The following is a 23,529-nucleotide window of genomic DNA, read 5'->3' on the forward strand; positions in this document are numbered from 1 at the left end:
TTTTTGGAGGGGATGTCAACTACTGTGTTGAGATCCTGGAATGAGACAAGAGTTGGAAGTAATTTAAGTGGGCAAATGTGGCACATCCTTTTCTAACAGTCAGCCTCAACATCTTTCTGTTGTTAAGCTGTAAAAAAACCTCCAGAAAAGCAAACATGATTTGCATAAGTACACAATAAAAAACACATAGGTATGCAAACACACTTTGTTAAAGCTTTGATACATAGTCTATGTGATCAAGTAATTTTAATGTGCATGTAATTTGCATTCCACAACTTGGACCCTATTCACACCAGGTAAGAAACTTCAAGCCCTGACAGTCCCAACTGATGTAATGAACAAATTAATTCTGCTAAAATTACTTTTTAAAAGCCATTACCTGTATTTCAGATAAGTGGGAAACACTAGAAAGAATCAATTAAAAACTTGTTACATGCCATGTTTACTTGGGACCTGCCAAGTAAAATTCAATTGATAAACTCTTTTTACAACCATGCTGGAATTTAACCATATAGAGTACAAAAAATCCTCTACACAAGTTTCCTAAGTCAGAAAGGGCCCGACCTTCATTATATAACAAAATCTGGTCTATGGTTTCTTCAAAATCTATGTACTTTTAGAGATGATATACTTAAGATAAGATGGCAACTTACTTTGATGCCTTAGATCAGAGCATGCATTCCCTGGCCTTGCATTTGAAAATTGCTACAATTCCTTTTATGTAGAATATTTGTGGAAAAATCATGAAGGTATTTATGCAGTAGAAATCTGAACAGGGGCTTAGGTAGGGTTCCTGTGAGTTTGCTTTACAGCGTCTACTGATAGATCGAAACGATTTTTATTAACCAATGTGAAAAACCTCCACTATCATCACCCCAGCAGCAGCAACTCAAGACCTCTGGAAATCATTATGGCTGGTGCAGAAACAGAATAAGTAATGGCCCATTATAACCACTGATGGAATCTTAAACATCTTTATTTAAATAGTCAAAATAAATATTTGATAAGGCATAGCTAACCAAAGTACCACAACATTTATTTTTTTAAGCACATATGTCAAAGGAACACAAGTGCCATCTCCTGGTTTAGGCATGGAAACACTCTGGGTTATGCTTACTGCACTCAAAACTTCCAGCTAGATGTAGGCTTTTGTTTCCTCTCCTTTTCTTAAAGTAACTAGAATGTTCATCTTCAACATTCACAGAATGCAGTAAGAACAAAAATAACTCAATGCAAGAAACCAATAAAACTTGCTTATCTTTAGTGCCTGGAGCAAAACAGCCACATACACTCTTCACAGGTTCTTTCCCCCAAATTTAACTTCACAGATGTTAAATCCTATTAAAACACAGGAATGATGACAATTTTAAGTAAATATTCAAGTGCAGTGGCTTGTAATTCAAGAAGCAGTCTTGGAATCAATGTGGACTATGTTCTCACAACTCTTTTCTACCCTAAAAAAATGCCTTTATTAATTAAGTGAAATTTATCCATCTCCTATCCAGGATGTGACAGAACCTAATAAAGAAGGGCTGAGAAATTAACTACAAATGGCACAAAGAACTGCAGCCCATTTATATCTACTGCAAGAGTCAAATCACAAAGTTGTTGAGAATACAGGGGTAAAATACAAACCACTTTGAGTTCCAGTCCTGCACGTCAGCAGCTTTGCAGGGATAAAAAAAAGTTTGACTCCATTTCACAGAACACCCTTCAAAGTAATGCCACTGTTATGCCAGAGCCATTTGGTAACAACTACCAAAGTTCTTTCAAACCAACTTTAGAAGCAATTTAGCAACAAATCTGCCCCAATTCAAGTGTTGCCCCCACTGCAGATACACAGACAACTGCACCTTCCCCGTGTTTACAGGAGTAAAGACAATTTGCCAACACTGGGTAAATGTTGGCTCTGGGTCTCTTGTTTCCTCCCCATATTCAGTACGGGCTAGAAGTACCTGAGCCCCACGCTGGGAGAAGCTGCACTGTGTTAACTCCGTATGGCATTGTGCGTCCTATGGACTCCTAAACCTTGCCTCCCAACATTTCAGCTCTCTGTGCCATTTCACACTTGCATACACCCACATAAGGCCTGTTTTTCTCCACAGGCTAAGAAACCACTGCTAGACTAAATGTTTTAATTTCCTGACTCCACACTCTTCTTCTGTGTATTGACTTGCTGTAAATCAGGATCATAATCCTCAAATCTTCTGGAACACATAGAGCAACTTATATATTTTTTCAAAGTATAACCCTTTGGAACAAAACGCATTCATGTGTTTAATGTCCCAGCAAACTCTCACTCTTGTTAAGAAGACAGACAATTATTGCACTTGTATCCCACAGCAACACACACTTCCAGAAGGAGAACCACAAGTCTTTCTGCAGTCACCATGCCCATACTTTCTCATCCCAAAGCAGCACAGTCCACGATGCATTCATCAGCACTTGACCAATTCCTTGTTTGGCAAAGGTTCTGCCACGACTTCATCCCGCATGAACTGCTCCTAAAGACAGCAAGCAGGGATTTAGGCGATTTACATTATTTTTGGATCTTTTCTACCTCACAAACACCACGACATACACCCAGGCTGGAAAACAGAGTGATTATAGTATGAATTTGTCTCCCAAAACACGAAAGCCGTAACGTGCCTACGAGGTGAGAAAAGCTGCCAGGGCTGCTGAAGTCAACCACAGTAGCTCTTCTGTGGCTGACTCTGTATCCTACCCCACACCACCCAGGTAAAAGCGTCTTTTTGAGCCCAAACACGGCAGGAGGAGATCAGAAAAACGAGAGACCAGGCAGCAGATATAGCTCCAAACCAGGCATTTCTAAACACTGCCCGGCGCTTCCCGCACGGGGCGACGAACCGGGCCTCAGAGGAACCCGGCTGAAACCGCGTCCGCCTGCCCTCCCTCCGCACCCACCTGGTCGTAAATGACGCGCAGGATCAGGGAGCAGCTGGGGCAGGTGGCCACATCCTCCCCGTTCTCCAGGTCCTCCTGCAAAAGCGCCGGGAGAGCGGTCAGGCCCCGCCGCCTGCCCGGCCCCTGGGCCGCACCATCCCGTTCTGCCCCCCAGCCCTGCCCGGCCGCCCCTCACCCGCGTGATGAGGAATCGGTCCCCGCAGGGGCACGGGTAGCTGTAGGTCCGGTCTCCTCGTCGTACTCGAAGTCCTCGATCTCCACCTCGTCGTGGAACACGGCCATGCCGCCGGAGAGCGGCGGAGCGGGGCCGGGGCGGACGGGAAGAGGCGGCGCCTGAGGGGGCACGAGGGCGGCGCTCCCCGTGACGGGATGCGGCGGCGGGTAGGGGTGGTGGGGAGCGGGCCGGGGATCCCGGATCGCAGGGAGGGGTCGGCTGGGGAGGAGGAGGGAGTGGGGGGACAGGAGGGTGAGGGGCGGCGGGCTGAGGGGCAGCGCGTTCGTGTCCTTCTGGCTCCCCCTTCCCTCACGGCGGGAGCCCCGCACGCCGCTCGGAAGCGGTGGCCGGGCCGCCCTCTGCAGCCGATGGCGCTGCCGCTTCCAGCCCTGGCGTCTTGCCTGGAGATCCCAGGGGCTGTGGGGGAACAGCCGGGCACTGCTGCGACCTTGTCCTTGTCCCTGCCCTGCTCCTTGTCCCTGCCCCTTAGCCGTGTGCTTCCCGTGCCCCTTGGCCGCCTCAGTGCCGCCCCGCCCCAGCTGGGCGCCGGCTGCCGCCGCCTCTTCCCCACCTCACCCGCCTCCTCCCAGCGCTCACTGTGTTCCCCTCAGTCCCGGGAAAAGGGGGAAAACCTTGTTCTCTTTGATTGCTTTTGCAGGAAGGTCTATTTGTCTAAAGGAATGTCTTACTCAGAGATAGCTTTTGAAAAAAGGCTTCCTGTGCTGCTTGCTTCAGTACCCTTGCTGCCCCCTTCTCTGCACTCTCTTGCATTAACCTACCTCGTAATTTGCATTTAAGTGAACTAAAAGTAATTCTCCCTTCAGATAGTAACGCGGGATTGTGAGACACAAGAGATGCAGATATCTCAACAGATACTAACCTAGGGCTAGTGGATCAGAGGGGATAGAGAATGAATAGCTCTTTGGTTTTAAGCGAGGAGAGGTCATGAAAAGTAGTGCTGGTTTCATTCTGTGGACCAAAGGAGGTTTATAAAAATATGTAAAGGGTGAGTGTCCAGAGGATGGAGTCAGCTCTTCTTGGGGGTGCCAACCACTAGGACAAGAGGCAGTGGACAGAAACTGATACAGAAACTGATGTACAGGAAGCTCCACCTGAATGTGAGGAAGAGCTTCTTTATTGTGTGAGTGACCAGGCACTGGAACAGATTGCCCATTGGTACTGGAGGCTCTCTCACTGGAGATATTCCAGAACCATCTGGATGCAGTCTTGTGCCCTGTGCTCTCAAATGGCCCTACTTGAGCAGGGAGGTTGGACTGTATGACCCCCTGTGGTCCCTTCCAACCACTGTGAAAAAAGAGGGTATTTGGAGTGGCTATTTCTGTACTGGCTTGGGTAAGGTGAGAATAAAGGGAGAACATCCCACCTGACAGGAGCCTGGGAAGCTGAAGCACAGTGCTTTCATGGAGGGCAGGGAATTGCCAAAGAGCTGGATGAGTGAAAAAATCACAGAGGTGACAGATGGGGGAAAAGCTGTTCACAATTTGTAAAGGCATGAGTCACGCTTGTATGTGGTAGAGGAGAACCAGGACTCATTAAAAGACAATTAGGAATTTATTGGTTGCAGAGTAAAAATTGCAAATTTTTTTTTTGTGTGTTTTTCATTATTGGAAAGTGATGATAGTAAAAATGGAGCAAGTTTTTTGAACTATGGTTCAAGAGTTATTTCTAATTTAGGATAGAGACTCAGCCTTCAAGCAGTTGTATCAATAGGGTCTTTCAGCTGTGACTATAAAATTAGGCTGACATTTCTTTTGTTTCCAATATTATGTATTGATATTGAACTATAGATTGGTTGGAGATGTAGATGTCTATAACCATGATGTGCTATATGAAAGATTCCAGATCATAAAGTGATCTCATGAATTTGAGAAACTGATTTTTTGAGCACTCTGGGTTAACAGATAATATGCCAAGGCAGAGGATTGGGACTTCATTAGATGTGTATTTTGTTCTACTAAAATATTTTGAGATTGTTAACAATTTTGTTATCAATAGTGTCTACACATTTGATGTAGAAAGTGTTTTTGCTTAAAGTATGTTGATGTTTTGCTTAAACACTTAAGTACACTTTAAGTACTCTGTGATGTTGTGGAAAAAAAAATTTGAAGTAATTTTGCTCACTGGGGGTAGAAGACTTTTCAGTAATTCCATTTTTAAAAGTTGCAAGCTGCTGTGGAATTAAATGCTGAAAAACTATTAAAATTATGGACAGTTAAAAGCTGCAGGAAGTATTTCTTATGCTTGAAAATGGGCATTTTGAGTAGTGACTGTAAATGTATTCCATTTCTGAGCAGCCTAATTTATGGAAGCTCTGCCTTCATTCATACAAGATTCCAAACAGGACAGATTACTAAGTGACCAGCCAGTGCAGCTGTTAGTGAAATCCTAGAGAGTATTGGCCTGATTGGTTATCAACAAGCTGGATCAGTGCCATTTCAAGGGATTAGAAATGAAAAACATTTTGAAAATAAATTACACGCCTTAAAAGAATGCACGGAAAAAATATTTAAATGAAAGTAAAATATTAATGCTTTAAAGAAGCAATGGACTGCATAATGGGAATAAATATAATTTGATAGGTGATTGATATATGATTGAGAGTTATGCTAATCCATTTTAGGAAAAATAAAGGCAGTTTTGCAAGGAATGAGAAATATCTCTTGGCTCTCTATGAACCTGTTCCTACACTTGAAAGGTACTTCTGACTAACCTTGAATGTTGTGCATCTCAGTTTAGCTTTCTCTGTCATAGCTATTTGAATGTATGGTTTTGAAGGTTCACAATGTGTTCCTACTGCAGTGCATATGAGTGTCCTTCACTTTCTTTACTCTAAGTTCAGAGTTGTATTATGTAGGGTACATTGAAGTGTGAGGGATTAATGTCCTTTTAAATAAACCTGGGAACAAACAGGTTTAATTAAAGTTTATAAAATTCTCCACCCAGAACCTTTTAACACTAGAAAGGGAATGCACAGTCAGTGTTTGATCTTTCATACATTAATATTGTTTGATCATTTAAAATCACAGATAAGCTGGCTGGAAGGCACTTCTTAGCATCATCCAGTCAGAATTCATGCTTGGAGCAGGACAGTTGTTCACACTGGATTAAGCCAGTCCCAGGTATAGACCTCTCTGTCATGAAATTTCTGCTTTCCAGCCCTGCAGTTTCTCAGTTCCCTTTTGAAGGGGAGTTCTACTATTCTAACCTAGTATCATCCACAAGTTTGCTGATCATAGAATGGCCCAGAGAGACTTCAAAGATCATCCAGTTCCAACAACCATGCCATGAACAGGACACCTTCTGTCTCATCATCCAAGTTAGTGATAAATGTATTACCTATATCAGGCCAGGTCCTTACTGTTCTAGCCAACAAGTGAAGCAAACCTGAAGCATCAAGTCTTCAATTCTGTCTGCCCAGACAAGTTTTCAGCCACTCCAACCACCCATCTGGTCTTGGCACACACTAATGTGTGTGTGCTTCAGGGGCTGGTGCCAGGAGCCACAGGACACTCAAGGTGTGCTGTATCCTGTCCCCTTAGCTGCATGACCAGGCCTTTCATCACCGTCGCTGTTCAGGTTTATCAAACATAACCTGCCCCTGGTAAATCTGAGTCACATCTTCCTGATTGCTTTCTTAGCTTTCACCTAGCTTAGGGGACAAGCTCTGAGCCTTTTTCCAGTTACTGGGATGGTGCTGACTGCATGTAAGCACTGCATTTTGCCTCTCTTAAAAAATGAGCACATGTAAGTCTTTTCCCAGTCAGTTGGAGAGTGTGTGATAAGTGTTTTTCATGGGTAATAGACACTTGCCTGACGAGCATGTCAGCTGTGTCTCTTAGCAACCTTGAGTGTAACCCATCTGGCCCTGTGCATTTGAGTGCATCCAGCATCTCTCAGCAGGTGCTGGCCCTGCTCTTACTTATCCCTCTCCTTCCCAACCACCACTGGTACAAACAGGAGTCTGGGTTCAGCCTTTCCTGTAAAGAGTGAGGCAAAGGGAGTGTTGAGTACTTCAGCCTTTTCCATATCATCTCTGACAAGGTCCTCCCCTTTGGAAAAGCTACAGGGGCTGTGCTGAGGTCAGGTTTGCACCCCTGGACTAAAGGAGGAGAGGTTTGGGTGGGTGTTGGGAATCCTCTGATCTGCATAAGAGCAGCCCAGGTGCAGGGAAGGTGAGCACCACCACCAGAGGATGACCACAACAAACTGACCTTGGTTTAGCAACAAGCTGGGTTTGAGCCAGATGAGGGAAAAGGCCAGTGAGAAGCAGGTGCTGCTGAGGTGGGGTAATGCTGATTATCCTGCCAGAGTCCTCCCTTGCACAGCTGGGCCAGCTGTAGATCTCCCCTCCCAGGGAAGGGATCAGGACACTCGTGTGCCCAGCTGGGCCTGAGGGCGTTCATCCCTTCCTGGGGGCAGAACTGGCTCAGTTACACTGGCATGAGAGGCAGCTGGCATGGCTTAGAGGCTGTCATGACCCATCAAAGACCCCAAAGTGCCCCCAGAGTCATTTCTGGGGCCTTCCACCAGACCACTGCACATGGTCCCCAGTGTTGGAACAGACAGTGAAAAACTACCCCAGGGAGGTGCCTGGGTGTTCCCACCTGAACAGACTGAACCCATTAATCTGTGTTTCATGGTCTTCCCTCACCCTGATGGATCAACTGTCCAGCCATCACTTTGACTAAGTGAAATTGCAACAGTCAGTTCTTGTCACTGGATCCATGGTTGGTGATATCTTTCCTCTCCTCTATCTTCTCTTATCCTTTTTTTCTCTTCCTTTCTTTTCCTTATATATTTTCTTAAGTGATTCTTTTATGCTTTTGTATTGTTTCATTTCTAGATAATAATTAAAAGGGCTCTGTACCTCATTTTCATTGCAACCAAATTGTTTTAAAACAAATGTGCATTATACATATATAAAAATAAATAAATATATAAACATAAACAAACACTGGGCATTCAATGTCATTTCACTCTAATCTGCCCCAAGGAATCCATTAACCAGAACCTCACTTTACCCTCTAGGAGTGGGCATAACATCCCTTCACTTGAAGGATGCACATTTTCACTTGTTTATGAAACTTTCATGCTTTCAAAATTCCCTCTCATTATACTTTGTTGCTAGTTTTAGCTCCAGCTGAGCTTTGGCTTTTCTGATTTAAGGGAAATAAAAGCTGGAAACTAGCCATATCAAACACTGAATGCTTCATTTAATAAATATTTACGATTTTTTTTTTTCAGGAACCAGTGATTCTGAAGACTGCCTGATCATCATGGCTCATGCTACTATTTATGTGGGTTGCACTGTTCCTCAATTACTGAGAGGTGCTCAGAGCAGAATTTTTCCCTCTCATTCTCCGTTGGGGGTGTTGAGACACTCTGCTTTTTGTTACTGCACAGGCAACAGGTAGGTTATCCACTTCCTTGGTTTTTTTTAAGAGAATGCCATGGTAACACTGTCAAAATCAAACTGACAAATTACTACAGACCTATAAATGCTTAATCTAACTCCCAATTATATATTTGTATTTAATTCTTATTTAGATTTGTGTCATCTGTAGTCTGGATTACCCTGGTAAATTGTTATGTTAATAGAAATTCATATCAGTAAGGGACAGTAGCACAGCTGTCAAAATGACAATTATCTTTGTTTGCTTTTTCTTGCAGCACAATAAAATCAAAAAGGAAAATGGATCATCTAGAGAGGACAGCAAATAATTTTCGACAGGAGGTTAGTGTTCTGTTCTTTACAATGCAAGTAATTTTAATTTTTTTTTTCTGCAAAGATAATTATATTGGATAATAGTATTCAATTCCTAGTCTCCATTTTGCCTTCTGTAAGAGTCTGGTTTTCTTCTTTTTCTCCTCACTTTTTATATTTGTTGCTGGTATAAAATTAGCATATTTAGTGCTCAGTGGGTGAAATGTAATGAGTTTTTAAGTTTTTCAGTGATATGATGCTGTTTACTTTATGCTGGACAAGAAATAGATTTCTGGCCAAGTATGGATTATAATAACTAATAAAAGCCTGTGGATACCTCTCATCTCTAAACTGACTTCTCAGATTTTTATGGATTTCTATAATTCTGGTTCAGGTTTGAGATTTTAAAATGTGGAAAATGTCCTTTTATAACATAGGAGTAAGGCATAAAGTGTAGATATTTTGGAAGGAGAGATAAGAGATCTTCAGTTTTATCTAGTTTAATTCATAAATACAAGGAAGATATAGCGTTGTTCTCCATCAAATCCAGAAGGGCTTATTCTGGATTTCAGTTTTGAGCAGCAAGCATTCTTTTTCATAATGTTCAGAGGGGAACATACTCTTGTACTCATACAGATATTTCCTTTCTGTAATAAGCTGAAGTAGATGCACACAGATGGAAACACACCACACATCTGTCAGCGTGTGTACATGAAGTCCTTCTCTGCTGTTTTTCCTTAACTGTAGTGGAGAATAAATCCCATTTTTCCCAAGAGGAAGCTGGGTGCAGGGGATATGTAGGTAACCCCTGAGAAAGAAGATTCAGCCCTGTCTGACCTGGGCTGTGGATGGATGAGACAAATGCAGCCTGGTTCTGCCTGTCACCAGAGCTGTCACCAGCTTTGGGAGGCACAGAGCTGTGCCTCAGCTCTTCCCACTAATGCCAGTCTTCCCTGAGTACAGATCAGTGCTGCTTGTGGACATCCAGCTGCTCTGGAGGATCCTGTTTACCCAAAAAAATGGATGTAGAGACAGGACAGACCAATGCATGTCCTCCTTTGCTTCTGACCTGAAAAAAATGATGGCATTTCTGAGTGGTGCAGTCATGGGGTTTTTTTGTATTTATTGTTTGGCTTGCTTCCTTTCTCTGCTCAATGTCAGTACCTGAAAAATACATGGAAAATGGATCCTTATGAGGTGTTGGAAGCTCAGGGTTGGTGCAGGGAACGGTAAGGCACAAGAAAGAGAAGGAAGCTGTATGAGATAGGTGAAAGAGCAGGGCTCAGTTCTTGCTACTGCACATTCTCTGCATATCAGAGGATTATGCTGTTTCTTTTTTTAATGCTTGATTTATTCTTTGTTGCTTCATTTTTGACCACTTTAAAATCAGTTTATTTTAAATCCTCTGCTTGGTTTTAAATTCCGTATAATCAGCAGTTGACTTTCCTCAGCCAATATTGCCTTATTTGGCCATTTCAGTCCTGTAAAAGATGAAAGAATCATAAATCTGTGTTGCATTACTGTGAATGCTACAGAACATTGCCTGTTGAAGAGTGATAATGTGAAGGACCAGGGCAAGGAAAATGGACTTATGCTTTCTTGAAATACAGCTGCAAAATCCAGAGTCCTGTGCCCTCCTCTCACTGCAGCCTTGCTCTGATCAGTTGGATACTCTGGTGATGGTCAAAAATACTGGCTGAATGTCTTTGATCACCCTGACCCAAATTTAATTTTTGAAATAACTTTATACCAATTAAGAATTAGATTTCCAGTACTCTTGCAGCTCTCTCAGCCAAATAACAAATTAAGGAGGGTACTGAAGAGTAAAGAAGGGAATGAAGAAGTCCAAATTTAATGTCCTTTTCCTGCACTTCTCCATCAGAACAACCACTGAAGTCATGTATCTGACATTTCTCTTGTTAACTTTGACTGACTGCATTTCTCATTTAATACTGTCTGCTAAAGTGGAACAGGAATCCATTATACTTCATTTTAAATTAGCAAATGTCCTGCTGTTTAATGGGACAGGGAACATGTTCAGATGTTGCTTTAAGAATAAATTAATTTCCTGACATATGTTTTAAATTACAGCATAGTTGCTTAAAGTTAAAATTTTTTGATCTGTTTGATCTTAGACAAATGATAAATGGGAGAGTTGTGGTATTTTGAGTGTTTCCTTGTGTGGTAAGTGACATCAGCATTTTTAACAGTAAGATCTGTGTATTGCTCTGTGTAGAAAATACTTAGGGCATTGCTTTCTTTGTAGAGGAAAAAAGGTTAATAATTATAGTCCAAAAAACCTGAAAAGGAAGGGTAGGGAGGGGATGAAAATCCATGTTACACTGATGGGCATCAAAGAATTTAAGTGGGGTGCTCATCCCCAATGGGTCTTTTTGCAAAGTCTGCTTTTCATTTTTCATCTTTTTTTAAAACTCCTTAAAAGTAGTATTAACTATGGCTCTGACATCCCCTCCCATGTGGCTGCCAAACAAAATCTGCTCTGTTAACCAGCCATGAGACCTTGTGTCTTGGTTTTCCTGTGGTCAGATGGGGGTGTAGGGGATAAATGCAATAACACAAGGCTTGTTGGTTTTCTTTCACTGATGCATTAACATTAATGCATAATCTTTCAGTAATGCATTTAATTACTTAAATCAATCTAGATCCAGAATTGTCCCTGGGACTTCATCTGCAACTGATTTTTTACAAGTTCTTTGTCTTTATATCAGAGATCTTTTTACTTTGTTGCTGGAGGATGCAGGAGTGTGTGTCTTGTATAGATGTCTGAAGAATCTGATAAGTGATAACTAGCAATCCCCCCTCCTTAGAGCTATGTTCTCTTCAGCTCAACTAAAGTAAGTTTGTTTATAGTCTTAGAAAAGGTCTGCTCTCCATTCAATGACTACTTAAGTGAATCATAGAATGGTTTGGGCTTGAAGGGACCTTATAGATCATGCAGTTCCAACCTCCTGCCATGGGCAGGGACACCTTTCACTAAACCAGGTGGCTTAGGCCCCCGTCCAGCTTAGCCTTGAACACTTCCAGGGATAGAATCCATTTTTGTTTCATCATCTCAGTGAAAAATATTGGTGCTGTAGGTAATGAAATGCCATGGGTAACATGGGAAGTGATGGATGTCTCATGCATGGCTTCTTGAGTGCTTTGCTGCAGATTATGTCTACATATCACAATGGCTTCTTTTTCTTTTGCTAGGTAATTACACAAGCAAAAGTGTGTGGGATCACCAATGAATCAGAGACAGTCAAAAGGCTTCGTTTGGCAATTGCAAATAAGGATTTTACTTTCAAAGCAGGACAATGGTAAGATCTTCTGGTATATTTGAGGGGGAAATTACTAGGAGAATTCCACTATAACAAAGTGATGGAAGGTTTCTGGTCCTTGGGCCTTGGAAAAAAAGTTGTTCATTTATATAATACTATGTTTTCTTATTGGATACTCTGTCAAAGAGCTGATATTTGGCATAATTTTTAAACAGTCATTATAAAAAATGCTAATATTACTATTAAAAGGGCAGAAGTGGGTATTCTTTAAATGTTCAGTTATAGTGTTTTGGTGTTTTCCTGTGGTTTATTATATTACATTGTTTCTTCAGGAGTACTTTGAAGTTCAATGCACTTTATTCTGTAGGATGTCTTTATGCACAAGTTATTTTTACAGTGGAGCTGAGACTGCTGATTTGAAAGTTACTTAATTTTGGTTTATTTCTTCCCCTTGAAGTTTCCACTCTGAAAATTAAGCCTGTTAAGTCAGATTAATATATTAATATAAATGGACAAATTTGAAAATAAAAATCTTGAATTATCAAGCCTTTGAAACAATTAGCCATTTGTTTAAACAATTTTACAGGCTTTTTTTTCCCAAGGAAGTAGTGGATTTTCATGTTTGTCTTCCTTCCTTGTTAAAAATACTCTCACTCAGTAACTTTTTTTTTCCCCCTTAGAAATTAATTTAAAACTAGGAGTAGTTGCTTTTGGCAATGGACATTTAAATGTTCTTAAACTTTTTATTGGCTTTGGCCATCTGAAAGTGGTTTTGCTGAAATCAAAGTATAGCTGCTGGGGTACTAGCAGCATATGTTACTCATGGAGTGTTAATATGCTGGCTTTTAAATTTAGAACCAGAACACAAGATGCTGATTAGCAATAATTTGTTTGTGAAGTAATTTGCTACAGTTTTTGCACATGTGCAGTGACTCATATTAAATTCTTGCTTGCCAGTACTTGCAACATACATTTACCCTCCAAAAATGTTTTTGAAATGATCATGCTGGAAACTGAAAGCTTTAATTATAATTACTCTTCTTCATTTTCTTCTTCCTTGAAAGTGTTCTAATGCTATTGTAAGGTACACACCAACCTCTCTGTACTTGTATCTATATCTTAGGTTGCATTTTTTTGATGAGCAACACATTTTCCTGAGCAGAAAAGGCTAACTTGTTAGGATTTGCTATAGTAAGATGTTACAGTCAAAGATTGTCTCTAAAATGTTTACATTTTCTGAAAGTGTTCTAATTATTGAGTTTTTCAGAAGCAAAAGTGAATTTGTTTTGCAAGCACTTTGGCAGATACTGGTTTTTATCTGACTTCAAATAATAATGAAGAGACTTGTTGCTGTTACACCTTTTGATTTACTAAAACATGCATTGAGGTGTATGCATGTTGCAAATACTTTTAAGAAGTAGCTTTGTGATTTTAGTGTTTTTGATCTCTCACTCCAGCAATGGGCAATTATTACTCATTTCTTAAAGATATGGTTTAGGTGGGTTTTAAAAGGAGAGAAGTAAAAAACCACCCTGGGATCTCTAGTTTATATCTATTTATGCCACTCCTTGTTGTGGGTTTTCTTCACCTTTTTCCCTTCTGCTGCTCTTTTCTCTTAGGCTGTCACAGGTAGCATTTCTTCAGGAGCCCTCTCACCCTCCCTTACATGGCTGAGACAAGCCATCAAAGCTAGTCCACTATAAGATAGTAAACTGTGCCTTGAAATCTCTCATAGCTATGTACTTGGGGAAAAAACACATCTGCATTAGTATTTGGGAAAGGTAAAAACCATGCTTGATAGTAAAAAAGGTAAAAAACATGTTTTGCAAATAATGTTTGTGTGTTTCCCCACCAGGCATGGGTAAGGTTTCCCTTACATGCCAAGGAGAACATTTGACTTGAATATAAATTGTTACTTTACAGCATAAATTCTCATATTTTTCGTTAAGTTGATCTAAGTAGGAAGATTGTTTTCCACCAGAGGGAGGTAAAGAGCTTCAGCAGCATCGTGAGATGTTCTTTGGCAGGATAAACGCTGCAATTCAAGAGTTGACCTTTCTCAGCTGCCAGGGGCTGACTGTCAGTAAAGCTGGGCCCCACAGGTAGTGGGGCTGCACAAGCTGAGGACACTGAAATAAGCTTGTAATTTTTTTTGGTTGTAGACCATTCTTTTGCAGTCAGGTATCTTTATGCACTATCAAGATATTACAAGCATCAAGTTTAAAATTATATCACAGTGTATGCATTCTTTGAGAGAAAGAGATTTTTTCTTCAAAGGGTGAATTTTTCATGGAGTAAGCAGACATGATTTTTTTCTTCAAAAAGTGGCGACCTACTCAAAGTGCTTCTCTTTCCTCAAGCATTTGTGGTGTCTGTGAAGAATACAGCCTTGCTGTTTAAAGAAAATACCTGTGCAGTAGCAGTCAGTCTGTACTTCTTGTTGCATCCCCGCTTAACTAATACTGAGCCAGCCTAACCCAGGCATGAATTGAATAATGTTTTTCTAATACCTGGCATTGTTATCAGCGTGGTTGTTTCCTAAGGGGACCAGCACAACTGGTTATAGGCATTTGGTTTATTGTGAAATACAGTGCTTTTGTTATGTGCTGTAGAAAGCTGAAGCATTTAAAGACTTATGGAACACAGAGGAGTGCAGATGATAGATCACAAACCAACTTGTAATTTTTTTCTGAATTCTTTGGAAGCCTAATCAAGGCTTACCAAAGCTGTACTTTTATGAGAGTGGATTATAGTTCATATATAGTAATGGCTTGCCTTCCATACTCTCTAATGGCTGTTATTGCAGAAGCTTAGCCACATGTTACCTTCTTATCTGTACAAATTCATGCATGGTTTGCTTTTAAGCTGAAAGGAAAAAAAAGTAGGAATTTATTCCAGTTCAATTTCCTATAACCTAAAAAAGCGATATCTGCCACCAGAGGGAGCTGCAGTTCTGCTGCCAACTGTGGACTTCTTCTATGGGAAATTTTTTACATACTGTTGGTTTTATTTCAGAAATTTCATCTACTCAGGAAAAGAAAGTGTTTAATATAAAGTAATTTCCCTAAAATTAAAATGCCAATCTTCTTATGTTTGAAAATTGAAGAGCCCGTCAAAAGGACCAAAAAGAGTGTGAATTAAGCTACTCTATCAGACCATAATTATTTGTTTGTTCTAATATGCAAATAATTGATTTAAAACACTTAGAATTCTAGTCTGCTGTGAGATGTGACAAAAAAGCAGAATGGTTTGAAAACCTTCTAGTTTAGCAAACACGATGACATGGTTCTAGAAGAAAATAATTCTAAGGAAATGGTGTTGTTCAAGGTTAACTCAATTTTTGGAGAAGTTAAATTACAGAAATGAAGATACTGTAAAGGAAAGATAATTGAAACAAAGGCAGCCACATTATTTTGGCTATTGTTGTCCATGTTTGGGGCTGTTGGCTTCTTTTTTAAACTTTCATGTCTGATCTATTTTTAGGGTCGATTTCTTTATTCCTGGAGTATCTGTAGTTGGGGGATTCTCAATATGTTCAAGCCCTGGCCTGTTAGAACGAGAAGGAATACTAGAGCTGGCAGTAAAGCACACTGTTCATCCTCCTGCTCACTGGATTCACACTGAGGTAAATGAAATTAACTGGGAGATTGGGCTTGCTCTCTTTTTTTTGAGGTAAAGGTGATGGTGTGTAGTTTTAGACCACTTTGTGCTATTAACTGCAAAATTCACATTGACTTCTTAAAGCATTTTTGATACAACATAAATCTTAAAACCTTTTGTTCAGTAAGGGACTGAAACTGGATGTTCATATGGAAATATGGTTATTGTAATCTTTTGACACCACTTGTGCTTACAGCGGACTTAAAGTGATATTGTAGTTAGTGTATATAAGGGTTCTCACTCCTCTGGAATTAATGAATTTTTGAAAAACCTCTGTTCTAACTTATATCCCTGAGAACAGGCAGTGTTACACATTACAAAGTTACCTTTGATAACCTTCCATAATTCCTGACTATTTCTGTAAATATAAAGTAGGAATCACTGACAACTCACAGATAGAGATTATTAAAGGGGAGCCAAGAAAGACACTTAGAGCAGTTCTTCTGAAATGATAAAACATTTCAGAATATCTATAGTATTCTTTTAAATGCACAATATTTTTGTATAAAGACATAACACAAGGCTTGGGCTTTTGCTATATGAAAAGTAAAGTAAAGTCTGAGATTTGGCCTCATGGTGTTTTGTTCATCATTTACCCCATTTAGTTTGTCAGATGTGTCACATGTTTCATCAGTGATCTGTCCTATCAACTTTTGTTCTTTCCACAGTCTCTGGAAACTATTTAAGAATTTTTGATGTTGTAAATCAATTTTTATTGCTGAGTTTTCTGGTGGAATTTATAGGATAAATCTTTAGTTAAGGGGTAACCTACATCAAACCTGAGGCCGTGGAGAAACCTCCAGGGTATACACAGACTCTTCTAGCTAAACAAAAGTGCATGCTTTTCTTCAGGAAACAAGCAGAAAAAATAGCAACCTAGAATTCAGAAATGTTGTATATATGGTGACAAAACTGGTACTTAACTGTTTAAAAGTTGTCCTAAAGGTAGTTGGTATCTCAGGTTAAAAATGTTATGGGAGTAATTAACACTGATTTACTCACTGTATTTGTGTTTTTTTACAGGTATTTATTTCTCAATATTACTGTGTATAAAATAGTAAATTTTAGCACCATGTATTTTACATAACTTGAGGAAGATGTAGCCTATTCTTTAAAAAGTATCCATGTAATGTATTGATTGCTTCACTTCTCTGCGTGAGCTGTGTCTATAAACTAGGCTAAAGGACAACACTTTCTCGTGGTGTTACTCCAGAATTTTACTATTTTTTCTTGTATACTAATTTACTGTTATCATTGTCATGGCCAAAGCATGGAAATATCTGGAAGGCTGCTGGTTAAGAGAGATTCTCCCCAAATGTCCGATCTTGAGGAACTATGGCTGGTTAAGGGGGCAGATGTGAGATTGTTTCTCCCTAAAATTGCTTACTTCCTCAAAGGGTACCATATTCTGTGTCCTCCTTTGGCCACATGGATCTGGAACATGTGGATTTGTGCTTCTCTAGACCAGAGTAAAACATGGTGGCAAAGGGTGGCAGTGTACATCACAAGGGAGAGAGAAATCAGTTTCAGATAATGAATGCTCATTGCCCTACAGTGTACTTGAGACAAAAGTTCTGCAATAGTTAAGAGAAGCAAGAAAATTCTTGGGTGTTTTTAATGATCATGCATACTATCTTAGGAACCCCTGTGTTCTATCCAGTACCTGCATCCAAGGGCCTCCTTCTTGCTCCTGGTGGAATTGTTACACTTTACACCTTAGCTGTCTGTGCAGCCTTCGTTAATGGAACTCCCTTTGTTTCAGTTTACTGTTTCCTGCTGTGAAAAGAATTCTTTGGAGAAAGTGTTTTCATTCTCTAAGCTAATTTTTCAGCAGTTCCTATAGATAGCTTCTTTTTCTGTCCTCCATTCCCACTTTTCTTGGTTTCCCTATTCCCTTCATTTTATCTTTTAAAACCTATGTATGGCCTAAGTGCTCTTGTTTGCTCTGTCAGCATGCAGTGATGTGGAAGAACTCACCTGACCTCTCTGTACTGCAGCTTCCCCCTTCAGAAAGGATGCACTGCTGGTTTACCAAGGAGATACTGACCCAAGTGGATTTTTTTGTTGTAGCTTTTGTTTTCCATGTATCAAAAAAAAACATGCTTGGACACATTTCTTTAGGAAGTAATTTCTCACATACAAGTGGAGAGTAAGAGAGATTTTCCCCTGATTTTTCTTCTTCTGAGTCTCTGAAGTTGCAACTGCAGAAGTGATTCTGCAAGAAACATTCTTGTGGATACTTGCTTCACTTTTGAGTGGATTTTAATTTTAAGGAATGGGGATGGAAAACTTTTTGTATATGCAACTTATTCTGACCTTCAGTGACCTCATAGGAAGGCCTTTTTTGGCATGAAGCTGCTTTTGGGTAGAAGTGTGATTTCACATGTTGAGCTCGGGTTTTCACAACCACACATTGTTGTTGGAAAACTCTGTGTGAATTGTTCCTCTTTCAACTCTTATGGGGACAGGAAGGGGGAGTCACCATCCTGCCTTACCATAAGACTGAAACTTTTGAAAGTAGAACTAGATCCCTAGAGACACTGGGTTACTTCAGATAGTTGGAAAGTGTGTATATATTTTAAAGTCCTTCTGGTTTTCTTTCACTGGTCAATTAAAATAAAAATCACAGCCCAGCAAACCTTGTGACTGGGATGCAAAAAGAGTAAGATTTCAACTTTTGCATTTAGTTCTGAAATTAAATATCTTCTTTTCCATCCTAGTGTACTCTTGACTCAGAAGTGGCTCTGCGAGTGGGAGGTGATTTCTTCTTTGATCCTCAGCCTGGTGACTCCCCAGTAAACCTAGTGCTGATAGCAGGGGGTGTTGGAATTAATCCATTGTTTTCTATACTGCTGCATATAGCAGATCTTCATGGATACCAAGAGGGTAAAGGAAAAAGACACAAATTGGGAACAGCGAAGCTGCACTACAGTGCAAAAAATACCAGTGAACTCTTATTTAAGGTAAATCAAAAGTTTTTTTTTTTTTAAAAACAGGTCTCAGCTATTCAGCTGCTAGTGTGTATATCAATCTTACCAAATTCCAGAGAGTCCTTCTGTCTAAGACACTGTACAAACAGAGACAAAAGTCACTTCCTGCCTCAAATCCCGTGTGTGTTTTGTTAACTACTTATGCCAGTGTACAAAGTAAGGCTGTTACTGGACACATCTGCTCCCATTGATTTTGATAAGTCAATTACCCCTGAATTTTACTATATCCCTGCATTTTGCTATGATCTTGTAAGACCATCATAGTATACTAAAGATTATATATATATGTATATACACACTAATAGTCTGCATAGTGCTATAATACTGTAATGACATAGTCTTAAGTAGAAATTGTATTGAATGTAAAGACTAGAAAAGAATAATTCTATCCAAAGGAATACTTTCTAAAATAACAGCAGATTTTTATTGATAATGTATTAGTTACTAATAAGTACTAGTGCATGAATGAAGGATTTAGAGCTGCTTTTAAAACTGCTTGTTTTACTGCAGTACTTCATCAACATTTACTCAGCAGTTAACAATCAGTTGTCACACTCAGCCATTAAGGTTTATTGACAATATCTTAGGGTCAAATTAGCACAGCTTCTGTAAAGAAGCATCCAAAATGATTTATGGGGTTTTTAAGTATTGAAAGCTTTTGACTGTAAGATGAAGAGCTGTCATGATTCCAGAAACTGTGTATAGGATCCATCACTAGTTTTATTTCTGTACTTCTGTCATGTTTCTAGATACGGAAATACTTGCTTTCTTTGAAAAGTCATTTGTTTGTTGCTAGAAGTGGAATAATCTGCTCTTCCTTTTGCCACCTACTGATCTTCCAGTCTGTTCTAAGCATGCACAGGTTTTTCCAGTGCCAGTACTGACATTCCTGGCATTCACTTAAGCAGTTTTACGACAGCAGAACTTTTGCACTAAAGCTTCTGGGACAAAAGAGAAAACAGTGTCATCATGCACAGTGCTTAAAATATATCCCTCCTTCATTCTTCACATGTCCCTCAGATCCAGAACATGGCTGTCAAAATTCTTCACTTTTGTGCAGGGGATTGAGGAAACAGAATCCCTAGTAGCCTTTATGCTGTTTGACAAACATCAGTACAGGATGTGTACAATCTCCAGGAGGACCTGCTGGGTTATCACTGATGGTTTGGAGGATGTGGTCCCTGAAGGAGCAGCTGTGTATGGGCTGACAAGGGCAAAGGGAGATGCCATGGTGGGGTCTGATCCTTACTGTGCTCTCATGTCACAGGCTGAGGCACTGGAAATATCCTTAGTGCAAATGATAGAAGCAACAGCATTGGGGTACAAAGACAGCAAGTCAATAGTGGAGGTGCTGCTGGAACACTGTACAGCAGTGGCAATATGTGCTGCTCTTCATCCCATGTCTTTTTAGGTATTCAGGAACAGATTTTTTACAAAGTAGAACCTTTCTGGTTTTTTTGTTAAGCAACCCAGGGCAGACTCAGTGTAGTAACTACTTAACAAGCGAACACTAAAATGAGCAAATTTACCTAGAAATTATTTTTACTTCAGAATATTTTAAAGATTTTCCAGTGCCTATTCTAGCAGTGAAAATCCTGTATAATGCAGAATCTAGACAGTAGCTAAATCTTAATTTCAGAACTAACTACATCATCTGACTAACATATTCTTTTTTTGCTGATTTGAACTAAAGCCTCTGGGGGTTTGGTGGTAACTTCCCACAGCTGTGACTTAGGGAACTGAAAATGAGTTTATACTTTCTACTCTGGTAAAAATAACATTAGCATTACGTGGTAGTTGGTTTTACTTAAGAACATAAGACACTAAAGGGTCTAGTGACCTTATCAGATAAACCAGACAAGACTCAAAAAGTTCATAACTAATGGTAAAGACATACTGAAGGGGTTTTTTTTTAATGGAAAACCCCTGTGGAAGTAGAAGGAGGAAATACTGAGAATTCATAAGGGGAAGAAATTGGGAAATGACCTAAGTGGATCTTAGGTCCAAATCTTACAGATTGTAATCTATGTCAGAAAAGGAGAAAAGCACTAACAAGGCTGGCAGGGTATTTGCATTCCAAGTGTGGGAATTCTGTGTATGTGTGCAGGTCAGGCCTGTGGAATCACACCCATCAGGTTCTCACTGCTGAAATGCAAAGTCTTGGTTCTCAGTAATAATCACTGGCATTCTGGGACTGTGTGCATACATCTGCTTTGATTTAATGGCCTGTAGTGTAAGCAAGTGTGTTTAACATTACAGAAAAATATTCTTGGTTTGATGAAGGCGTTTCCTGGAAAGATCACATGTTGTTTCCACGTCACCCAGCAGCACTCACAGATCTGTAAAGAACTGCAGCCACACGTTACAGGTAAATGTCATTGTACAGAGATCCTGTCTGAAGCCCCAGTTTGATTACATCCTACAGGATGAAGCTGTGCATAATAACACAGCATTTTTACATTTAAAGCTTCAAAATGAGATGTGAGTTAAACAGTTTCTCTGTACTTATTCCACTTTGCAGAAAAGTTTTGTCTTTGCAGTTTTTTTCCTCTGTTAATCCTAAACTTTACAGGGGTATTTCCCACTCCAGACTTTATTCCAGAAACTATTAAGCAAATGCTGTTTACTTTCCTTAAGGTGGGATTGATGAAGCATGAGCTGACTGCTTATGAGATACTTCAGCATGTTTCCATGTCTGCAGTATTTGTGTTAGATACCTATTTTTTATGTGAATTTGGGATTTTACTTGTTTGTAAGCCATGTTTCTCTTCAGTGACTAATACCCTCTGCATTCCAAGTACAAGCAATGATCTAAATCCCCAGAAAAAAATGGTTTTGGAAGCCTTAAATCTCAATACCTATTATCCTGGAACAGGCCAGGCATTTCTAAGAAATGACTGCTTGAAATACTTCTAACCAGACACTGTTTTTGAAGTGACTTCACGATTAATATTTCTGTTCTCATTTCCTACTTTTTTTCTTTGTCAGAGGGAAGAATATCTGAAAAGGATCTAGAGAAACACGTATCTAATGATACTTCATGGTACATCTGTGGTCCCCCTCCAATGATAGAATCTATATCCAAACTACTCACTAACATTGGTGTTCCTAGAAACCGTGTTTTCTTTGAGAAATGGTGGTCGTGACACCTGCTGAAGAGAAAATTATAGTATTTTTTCCAGTGCATTTTGATAAAATGTACAGAGATGGACTATGAATTATTTTGAAGATTTTAATGAAGATGTCCTCAATGATTAACTGTAATACACCTGTAATACAGTGCTGCTGCTTTGGGGAAAGAAAAGTGATTTTATATTAAAGACATTAACTGTTCTAGTTTTTTGATGGTTTGCCTTTTCTTATGGGTGGCAGCATATTTTCACTTTATACAGTTGCCCTGTTAGTCAGCTTTTAAAAGACTTTTTCAGTGCCTGATTCAGCACTTGTAGAGAATCAGTTGTGCAGCAAGGCCAGATATGTTTGTAAGGATAATTCAGGTCACAAGCTCTGCATCTGCTCCAAATGAGTCAACACACTTCCCCCCCAGTTCTATATAATGTATTTACTATTTTTATAGAAGAGCTGCTGTGTTGTGACTTCCTTCTCTTGCCATTTCTTCTCAGAAGAAAAAAAAACACCTTTTATGTGGTTTATATAAATAAGTTAGTTGTGTTGAGAAAGATATTTTCTCATAATCCTGTTTAGCCCTGAGTTGAAAGTGTTGAGTGCAGCATTCAGAGGAATTCTTCCCCTGAACCTGTATCCTGTGCTGAGGCTGTTCAGCCAAGATTGTGCTTGCATGGGCCATGTCCTCAAAAGCAGCACTGGCCAGCAACAGCTGAGACAGGAAATCTCCACAGTCCTGCTGCATAAAGTACAGAGCTTTAGGGGATTCCAGGACATAGTGCTTGGAAAAAGTCTTTGGAAAGGTTGGTCATGCAAGGCATGAGTGTACCTCTAGGTGTAATGGCCAATACCTGAGCCCTTCCTGAATGACCCTTCTTTGTCCAACTGTTAGAAAAACTCATCATAGAAATTAGGAGACCAACAAAATATATAATGAGTTTTTTAGATACCTGCATAGACAGTTAAAGTCCTTAAGTGGCAGAGATTCATCCTGTACACTTGAAGACCTCAATCAGGAACAGTATCAAAAATACTAAATTCATATTGAATTAGTAAAAATGTCAAATGGATAAGGCCTTCCCTTTGTTAGTGGCTCCTTTCCTTCAGTTACATGTTTCAGACATAGCAGTCTAGGCAATGCAGCACGTTCCTTGCCATCAGTGTCTCCTGCTCTGCCATAAATAGGGGTTGCAGAGACACTGAACCACCAGCCAGTTCCCAGCCTGCTGCACTTGCCTTGGTGTGAAGCACTTTGTTTTTCAAGCATAATGTCCCTGTGGCTGGCTAAGAAGGCCTCAAGCCCAGCTGTAGCTCTTTCCCAAGAAGTCATTTCAGCTGCAGCATACTCCAGTTGTACCCTCTTTTTATCAGTCCAGTACATTGTACAGCCTGGGGGCTGCTTACTGCCACATCCATGTGCACCTCATCCTCAGACTGCAGAGAGGCAGCCCTGCTGGGAAAGGCCAGGCCTTGCAGGAGCAGCACACAGCTGGGACTGTGTCAGGAGCTGATAAACAAATGAAATAATGCCAGTTCTTCCTGGGTATTGAAGGGAACAGGCCATACCTGCTGCCACTCAGCACACACAGAACTTAAGGACAGACTCAA

The 23,529-nt window shown here is 40.1% G+C and overlaps 2 protein-coding genes across 5 annotated transcripts; one reads left to right on the plus strand and one right to left on the minus strand.

The window, feature by feature from the left end:
• Positions 1–958: 958 nt before the first annotated feature.
• On the minus strand, positions 959–3,539 carry DPH3 (diphthamide biosynthesis 3). Its single transcript, XM_036402557.2, is given in 4 exon segments — positions 959–2,504; positions 2,926–3,000; positions 3,101–3,150; positions 3,153–3,539. Coding segments are annotated over 4 exon segments (246 nt in total). The 5' UTR covers positions 3,208–3,539; the 3' UTR covers positions 959–2,438.
• On the plus strand, positions 3,232–22,131 carry OXNAD1 (oxidoreductase NAD binding domain containing 1). Of its 4 annotated transcripts, none has more exons than XM_036402540.1 (9): positions 6,187–6,279; positions 8,405–8,570; positions 8,831–8,894; positions 12,078–12,184; positions 15,629–15,770; positions 18,526–18,562; positions 18,668–18,768; positions 21,055–21,163; positions 21,784–22,131. In XM_036402540.1, exons 2-9 carry the CDS (start codon positions 8,437–8,439, stop codon positions 21,939–21,941), a joined length of 852 nt encoding a protein of 283 aa, XP_036258433.1. In that variant the 5' UTR covers positions 6,187–6,279; positions 8,405–8,436; the 3' UTR covers positions 21,942–22,131. The 4 variants fall into 4 exon arrangements, with proteins under 4 accessions (XP_036258424.1, XP_036258433.1, XP_036258438.1 ...); XM_036402545.1 differs by having other exon boundaries at positions 18,671–18,768; XM_036402531.1 differs by lacking the exon at positions 6,187–6,279 and adding an exon at positions 3,232–3,306 and having other exon boundaries at positions 18,526–18,768.
• Positions 22,132–23,529: the final 1,398 nt, after the last annotated feature.

This window comes from Molothrus ater, chromosome 1, assembly GCF_012460135.2.
Source record: "Molothrus ater isolate BHLD 08-10-18 breed brown headed cowbird chromosome 1, BPBGC_Mater_1.1, whole genome shotgun sequence".
Taxonomy (NCBI): Eukaryota; Metazoa; Chordata; class Aves; order Passeriformes; family Icteridae; genus Molothrus; species Molothrus ater.

What these genes read in the sequence shown, in the direction of transcription:
- OXNAD1 (XM_036402531.1), top strand. Translation starts at nt 8,437, where the DNA reads ATGGCTCATGCTACTATTTATGTGGGTTGCACTGTTCCTCAATTACTG. An exon ending in TGTTACTGCACAGGCAACAG is followed by an intron (nt 8,571 to 8,830) that starts GTAGGTTATCCA and finishes TTTTTCTTGCAG; the next exon opens with CACAATAAAATCAAAAAGGA. An exon ending in ACTTTCAAAGCAGGACAATG is followed by an intron (nt 12,185 to 15,628) that starts GTAAGATCTTCT and finishes ATCTATTTTTAG; the next exon opens with GGTCGATTTCTTTATTCCTG.